Source organism: Chrysochloris asiatica, unplaced genomic scaffold (assembly GCF_000296735.1).
Source record: "Chrysochloris asiatica unplaced genomic scaffold, ChrAsi1.0 scaffold00037, whole genome shotgun sequence".
NCBI classification, from domain to species: domain Eukaryota; kingdom Metazoa; phylum Chordata; class Mammalia; order Afrosoricida; family Chrysochloridae; genus Chrysochloris; species Chrysochloris asiatica.
Genome location: NW_006408555.1, coordinates 16,101,220 through 16,109,777, shown reverse-complemented (window position 1 = coordinate 16,109,777; position 8,558 = coordinate 16,101,220). Strand labels below are relative to the sequence as shown.

General features: G+C 42.5%; 1 protein-coding gene across 3 annotated transcripts in view; it reads right to left on the bottom strand.

Moving 5' to 3' along the window:
- Positions 1–7,807, bottom strand: part of DDX19B (DEAD (Asp-Glu-Ala-Asp) box polypeptide 19B) — a 30,488-nt gene extending 22,681 nt beyond the window's left edge. For 2 of the 3 annotated variants that reach the window (XM_006860175.1, XM_006860177.1), the window contains exon 1: positions 5,779–5,835. In XM_006860175.1, the coding sequence (XP_006860237.1) occupies positions 5,779–5,835 (57 nt within the window). Of the gene's footprint in view, positions 1–5,778; positions 5,836–7,699 lie in introns of those variants that run through there. The other variant, XM_006860176.1, reaches the window with a different exon arrangement.
- Between the last annotated feature and the right edge of the window lie 751 nt (positions 7,808–8,558).

Here is an 8,558-nt window from a genome sequence, read left to right as displayed (position 1 = left end):
AGGGGATAATAATCAATGTAATGAAACAAGCTATATGAATGGTTGAATGTGAAGCTGATGATGTGCCCTGTAAACTTTCACTCAATCCAAAATAAAAACATTTAATTAAAAAAAAAAAAAAAATGACCGGGCTTACTGGTCAGACAGAGACTAGCAAAACCCAGAAAGTATGAACCTTGGTCCATTCCTTCAGATCTGGAACTGAGTTTACCTCCATGGCTCAATTCTCAGCCAAGCAATAGATAAATATGGGGGGGAGGGGGGGGGGAGGGTAGAAACAACACCACCACTAGTGAGGTACACACACCATATACCATGGTCAACCATTCAAGGTCAAATGGCAGTATTTACCCAAGGACAAAATTCAGAAGGGATGGGGAAGGAGGAGTGGAAATAAGACACATAGGGAGGAAGTGGGATAAGCGATGTTACATCGAAGGGATTGCAATCATTGAAATGAAATGAAGCATATGATTGGTTGAATGTAAAACCTTCACACAATTCACAAAAAAATGCTTACAGGAAAAAAAAAATTCTAATGACACAAACCCTAATAAAAAAGATGATGACAAAGCTATAGGTTAAAAAAAAAATGACACTGATATGACAAGATATGAATTATCAAAATTATTTGAAATGTGAATTTATATCTACAGTGGTCACTGATAATGTTTTTTCTGACGTGTATACTGCTCTTTGAGACATCAGCTAAGGACAGTCTGATGCCAGCACCTACACATTTAAAAATTGGTTTCATTTGTATCTTTGCCTTTATTACTGATATGTTATAATGTACATAAACTATCTAGTAAAATAATACAATACATAATTTTTAAATAGATACATTTGTGTTCAAAAGTTTCTTTTTGACAGGGTCAAGCAAGGGAAGTTTTGGGATACCAGTTCATTTACACAGTTAATAATAGTGCCTGCTAGGTGGCTCTGTACCATAAGCACTGGACTGGGAACCATAAATTCGGCAGTTAGAACTCACCAACCGCTCCAAGGGAGAAAGATGAGGCTGTCTGCTCCTGGAAAGATTTAAAGCTTCAGAAACACTAAACAGGGTTCCTAGGAGTCAGAATTGATGCTACAACACTTAACAACAACAAAAAGTTGATAGATGTTAATCAAATTTGTGAATGTCTGTTCCTCACAAAGTATTATCTAAAAAGTAAAGAATAAATATAAAAAGACAATTGATAAAGGACTTGTATCTAGAATATGTAAACAACCCGCCCAGCTCAATTACAAGAAAATAACCTAATTTTTTTTTAATGAGCAAAACAAAATAACTTCAATGAAGTTAAATGGGCAACAAATAAGCACATGGTAAAATTCCCAGCATCATTAGTCATTTGTTGTTGTTGTTTAATGCCATCGAGCCAGTTCTAACCCATAGCTACCCTGTATAGGGTTTCCGAGGAGCCACTGGTGAGTGTGAACCACCAACCTTGCAGTTCAAACCGATGCTGCAGTCGAGTGCTTATCCTACAGGGCCACACCAAGACTCCTTAAAGATTACAGCTCCCGGTATTCCCAGGCAGTCTCCCAACCAAGTACTAACTAGGCTTGGCCCTCTTAGCTTCTGAGATCACACGAGATGGGGCACATTCGAGGTGGTCTGGCTGCAGACCCTGGTAACATAGTGGTTACCCATTGGGCTGCTAACCAAAATGTCAGCAGTTTGAATCTACCAGTCTCTCTGTGGGAAAAAGATGAAGCTTTCTGCTCCCTTAAAGCTTTGCTGACTTGGAAACCCAGTGCAGGGTCGCTGTGAACCAACTCTCAGCCCATTACTACCATCAGCCATGAGAACAATGACTCACTATTGAATCCTAAGAATCTTATTATCCCTGGTCTCCTTTCACCAAAGCCGTCTAGACAAGATGAAAACTATTCAGTGAAGATTCTACCTGCCCTGAACATTCTCAAACTAAACTCCCTCAGTTTTGACTCATAGCAACTCATTCTATAGGGTTTTCAAGAGCGGCTGATGGGTTTGAACTATAGACCTTGCAGTTAACAGTCCAGTGCTTACTCTACTGCACCATACCAGGGCTAAAAAAACCTATTATAGAGAAGAAGAAAAAAACTGCTGGTAAGGATGTGGAGCAACTGCAAAATATGACAGCCCTTATGGAATACAGTCTGACTGCTTTTTATAAAGTTAAATGGACATTGGGCATGTAACCCAGTAAATCCCACTCAGGTGTCTAGCCAAGAAAACTCCAAACAGGTGTCCATACAGAAATCCGTACATTAATATATATACAGCAGCCTTATTCATAATTGCTAAAAAATGGGAAGCTATACAAGTGTCCATCAACAGAAGACTAAGGAAACTGTGGCACATCCAAAGAAGGGACTGAAATTGATACATGTCACCAACAAGGTTGAACCCGTAATGCATAATGGTAGGTGACAAAAGCCATTGTATGACATTTCAGAAAAGGTAAAACGATATTGGCAAGAAACATTATCAGAGGAGGGTGAGAAAAAGGAAGTGACTGTACAGAAGTTCATGGGGAGCTCTGGGGAGAAGGTGAAAATGTTCTCTAGCTGAATTGTGATGGTAACTATAAAACTATCTACCTTTGTCAAAATTCACACAACTGTATCCCTAATGAGGGTGGATTTTATTCTAAGTAAATTAAACCCCATAGGATAAACACTGGACTGCAAACCACAAAGTAGGCGATTCAAGCCCACCAGCTACCCCTCAGGAGAAAGAGTAGGCTGTTTGCTCCCACAAAGATGTACAGCCCCAGAAACCCTACACAAGGTTGCTGTGAGTCGGAAAGGACTGGATGGCACTTAGTAACATCAAAAACCTAACTTCCCCGTATCAAGGCATCTCGTCGTGAATTTTCTGAATACTGAATAGAAACAGAAGATTCTCCAAGTTTAGGAAGGAGGTAAAACAGACTCCATAAGGAATCATAATGGTCTAAGACATCTCAACAATAAATGCAGAAATCGAAAGGCAATGTGGTATCCCTGGGTGATGCAAACAGTTCATTCACCTGGCTGCTAACTCAAAAGTTGTGGTTTCAGTCTACCCAGAGGTGACTCAGAATAGAGTCTGGCAATCCACTTCTGAAAAATCAGCTATTGAAAACTGTATGGAGCACAGTTCTGCACTGCTTTTAAAAGCAATGGGGCTCGCCTAGGAGACATCAGGCAAGCGATCGGGTCCCCTCAGAGCAAATCCCCTTCCAAGATTAAGACTCAATGGGAATACACGCTCTGATTGGTGACCACGTTCGTCACCAATAAGGGGAAGTGAGGAAAAAACATCAATGAAGCTGCGAGCTAAGCTCTTACAACGTTCAATAGACTCCTGTGAACCCAGGTGGACACCTGGTTGGGCAGCAGTGTGGCAAGACCTGGGGGCTCTTGGGCCCAGAGTCAGTGACATAGCCACAGAGGACCAGAGTAGAGAGTGAAACATCCAGCTGATAAGAAGAGAGGGCATATACCTAAGAGCACCCATACTTGCAGATACTGCCCACTTGACCTGACTTTGATGACTGGATGATCAGAGCTCAACTAGAAGAAAGAAGAGGACAAAAAGAGTAATCTGATACAATTTGATGAACTTGACCTACACCTATGGATGCAGTAGCTCAAAAGAGGGAACAAAACTCTTAATAGCGAGGATCATTCCCACCCCCTCCATACACAGAATAGATAGTTACAAGCTTTCAAGAGGTAACCTAAATCTAGAGGGTGTGGAGGAAGGTAGAATCTCCACTGAGTAGTATCCAATCTGTCTAGGTGGGGCTGATGAAAGGAAATGTGGATAGGTCTCTTGTGATACAATAGTGAATACTTGCTATCAAGACTGATTGTGAGGGTTGGAAATATAAAGGTAGACGTTTTGTAGCAAGGAGGGGAGTGATTAACTTTACAGTCTAGGAGTGGAGGTCCCTGGGACCGTCAAGGGAAAAGAGCAGAAAGCAGGACCGCTACCCAGACAAGCAGTGATGCCTGAGATGGAGGCGAGACGATGACGTGCAGGGATGGAGCAGCTGGGGACTTTAGACCCAGAGAGGGAGAGGGGCTGTGTGCTGATGACTGGAGGGCAGGCTTGCAGGGGAAACCCTTTGGTTTGCTGATGATGCATGGAGGGGACTGTAACCATGGCAATGAAACGATATACAATAGGATGAATGTAAAACTAATGTTTTCCCATGTAAACTATCACATAATTCACAACAAAACATTTATAAAAAAAAAAAAAAAAAAAAGAATGGGCCAATGCCTTTAAAATTTGGCAGGAAAATCAATTCTCAATCTATGAAACGATCCCCAGTAAAACTATTATTCAAATAATAGGGCAAAATAAAGACATTTTCAGACATGCAACATCTTAGAAAATTTACTTCCCATATACCTCTAGAAAGCTAAAGGACAGCTCTACCAAAATAAGGGAAAACACCAAGAAAGAGAACTAGGTGGGGATTCAATAAAAATGAGAGATGGAAGGAATCCCCAGAGTGAGGGTGAAGGGTCACATTCTACCACCCCAAAAAACTGACAGTTGTGCTCCAAATGTAAAGGGCAACCAGTCCCACATGAAGCAGGCTCAAAGACCTGGCAGGGATGGAATTAATAAAATACTTTGTGTCTCAACATTCTTAGATAAACCTAGAGAGTTGGCAAAGAATTTGGAGTCCAACTGGAATTAAGTACATAGAACATGAAGCAAAAACACAAGGCAACTGTAAATTCCAAGAAAAATAAAAATTTCTGTGGGAATGTAGACATAGTCAAAGGTTACTAATAATATAAACACAGAACACTGATCTAACTAAAATCACAGTATCAAGTAATAAAGATGGGAGATGTGAAGGTGTGCATGTTTGGTGAGAAAATGAGGATGGAGGAAGGGCCAAAAAAAACACCAAAAATGGAAAATTCAAGAAGCAGCAAAACAAACATGTTATTTAGAGGAGAAACTAAGTACTGTCAATCAGTTTTATAGAGAATATAAATCCATTGCCCCTGGGAAGGAAAAATGTTGGTAGTGGTGGGAACTGAAACTGACAAAATTATTTGACTCTTTAAACTATGACCTAGTAAGCTAATGTTTTGCCCATTATAGAAAATAAGATAAGGTCCTTGATTTCAAGGGATTCACAGAAATAAGTGCTACAGGAGTAGACTTACAGCACCTTGTGTGTTTAGGCAGGAGAACTTAGTTCTACCTAATTAGGTAGAGAAAGAAATCAAGTAACACACACTTGTATTTAATGTTAGGCCCAGAAAGCTGAACAAAGTGAAGCAGATCGGGAAAGGATGTACCAGCGAATCATTCATCATCACTAATCAGGCTGGGACTTCCGGTGTGGCGCTGTAGGATCAGCACTGGACTGTGAACCACAAGGCCGGCAGTTCAAACCCACCAGCAGCAATTCAGAAAGGTTGCTAAGAGTCGGAATTGAGTCGCTCTGAGTCGGAACACTTAACAACAACAAGCAAGCTGAATAAGCAAGCAGCTCAGAATCTGAAAGTAATGAATGACACCTACGAAGGTGATTACACGCCAGGGTGGTGACTGCATTCCACATCAATCCTGATTCTAGGAATGCAGACACCTGTGGTACGTAACACTGGAGTTGGGTGGGTAAGCAAAGGCTTTTCAGAGGCCAGGCTCGATCACTACCCTACCTCCCATCCCGGCCTGATCAACCTCCGGAGTGTTCTTTCCTAGGGATCAAAACCCGGCTAGAATTAGTCCCTAGATTCCTTTTACAGTGCAAGCCAACTCACCGACTCGGCTGCTGCTTCCTGTTCGTCCACCGCCAAGGCCCATGAGTCTGTGGCCATGGTCCAAGGAGCGAGTGGGGTGTTAAGGAGGGTGGACTCGTCAACCGGCGCTGCGCGATCGTGGGGTCGCTGCAAACCCGGCTCCAACCCCGTCGCGGGGGAAGTCATTCGCTAAGGCGCTGGGGACCGGAAGCGGCGCGTGTAAGTGACGTTCAAGACCACGCCGCCACCAGCCGTCCCTAGCCCCCATTCAGGTTGTGGCTTCCGTCGCCGTCCTGTCTACTGCGAAGCCCAATCTCTAACTAAACATCCAGAAGCGAGGCCTGAGGTCACCTTTTAAAAATGCCCACGCTCCTTTCAACTCTCCATCCAAAGAACAAAACCACTTTCCCGCCTAGTGACATAGATAAATTCAGCAAAACAAAGCGCCCAAGACATACTGAAACGAGCAGTTGGCCTTCTCATTTTTCTGGCTGGTCATTTAAAACGTCCAAGGGTTGACAAAGTAGTTGAGAATCAACCTTCTCAAACGCAATTTGATAAACAAACAAACAAAAAAAAACGTGTGCCAGGGGGAAAATGTCTCAGGAAGCGGATCAGAGATATAAAATAGCAACTGAGCTTGTGAAACTTCAGACAGTTGGTGGGGGAACAGTGGAGCGCACAGAGCTAATGAATTCAACGAAAAGGGCCACACGTAAAGCAGTTTAACCAGCAAATACATCAATTTGGAATTAGCTGTGCGTGCATTACAATTCCAGCTGAATCATGTAAGAGTTGTGTAATTGGGACAATTAAAAAAAAAAATCTCAGGCTTTTAGAAAAGGTAAAAATAAGCTTAGTGAGACATTTGCTTTCCCTTAACCAAATCATACAAACTTCTCTCTCTTCCCTTTTTTACTGTACTAGAAAGAAAGCTGGACATTTTCCTGCAACTGGAGAAAAGGAATCCTCACTCTGTTCATTTTTCCCGAAATAAATCCATTTCAAGCAATATTTGGGCTCTAAGTGGAACTTTACCTGTAAACATTAGTAAAATCATTTTGAGAAAGCGTAAAGCAGTCACAATGGGTAACAAAGTCTACATAATTACCTTTTCCTTCTGCACCCTAGCTGGGTTTATTAACAGGAGGGTTTTTTGCATCCTGCAGACGAGGATGTACAAACACAGCAGGTAAGCCATAACCTCATTCTATCAGGCATCAGAAGCCACTTCGGGAATATTTTGTAATGAGATATATTATATTACTTAACAGGTATAGAGGGATCTTCAAATAATGTTTAATCAGGTTAAAGATCAAATCATCGGAAGCAAGACTGTGCAACACCAAAATGCGCTGATCTGACAGTTGGCTGCCGAGCACTTTAACCACTGCACCACCATGGCTTCTATGCAATAGGCAATAAGATGCACGGAAATTCAGAAAGCAGTGACTGCTTCTGGTGAAGGACTGACTATTGATAAAGTCTGGGAGTCAACATACCCTTACCAGTATGTTAAAATAATACATGCCAACAACAAAAATAAACATCAGGATTCTAGACTCTCCTACATCACCGACTAGAGATTTATTTTCACGTGAGACTTTTGTATCTAGTTGCCAATTTGGGGCACTGAGAGAGAGGAGTGTTTAGGAAATTACGAGCACCTGGAGTTGCCATGAGTCTGAAGGCAACGGGTTTGGGTTTGAAGTCAACCTCTTACACTTACGCCAAGTTTCCTCCAAGATCGTGATTGAGTATGCATCTCATGGTTTAAAGATCCAAGGAGATCACAATATTAAGGTTTTTGGCTGAGGGTCTAGCAAAACTCCAGAAATAACGCTATTATGATTACCATTGCTACCACCACCATCCCATCCCCATGGGGACAAAGAAGACACAAAATGTGAAGATTCTCACTTCTCCCCTTAGAAATACTCACGTCGCCCACAGGTAGGGAGAGGGTAAACCGCCCCAGGGGACGGCCTCGGAAGCGGCCGGCAGCCCCTGCCATCGCCCCTCAGCATGGCGGTTACACTCTGTCAACGGCCTCCACGGAGCTCGGCTTGCTTGACTTAACTTGAGCCTCATTGGCTATAACCTGAAAGCCCTTGGCGCCAGCCAATCAGCTAAGGGGACGGCACAGCCCTGGGGCATGCGCTCTGGAAGACTGGGGGGCCCAAAGAAAGCGTTGCTCAGGGTACCTTTGTGTGTTCCTTTGTCATTTATTTGTTTGTTTTTGCTGAATATTGGACTCCATCCCTAGCCTGGGAACTCCATGAGGGCAGGCTTCTTTGCTTTCCTTAATGTTGATCCTCAGTGATTAAAGCATATTACACATCCTTTGGGTGAACAAACGGACTCCTGGTGTGGCACTATAGAGTAAGGACTGCACTACAAACCACAAGGTCGGTGGTACAGTGGTTCAAATTCACCAGCTGCTTCTCAGAAACCCTATATAGTGTCGCTATGAGTAAGAACTGACTCCGTGTTAACATTAACGGGTGAATAAATGGCTTCCTAGTGTGGCGCTATCAGTTAAGCAGTGGATTGATAACCACAAGGCCCAAGGCTCAAACCCATCTGCAGGTCCTCCAAAATCCTATACAGTTAAAATCTTATGAGTTGAACCCACTCCACTCCACAGCACTTTGCTACAACAAGAAAGTGAATAAATGGATGAGGGAGGAATGCACATTGCTGAGGATAGATCAAACTTAAAAAAAAAAAAATCTTTGCAACCAATTTTAATTGTATATCTTGAAGTACAACCAGAATGCGTTGTAGTATTTTGGATATGT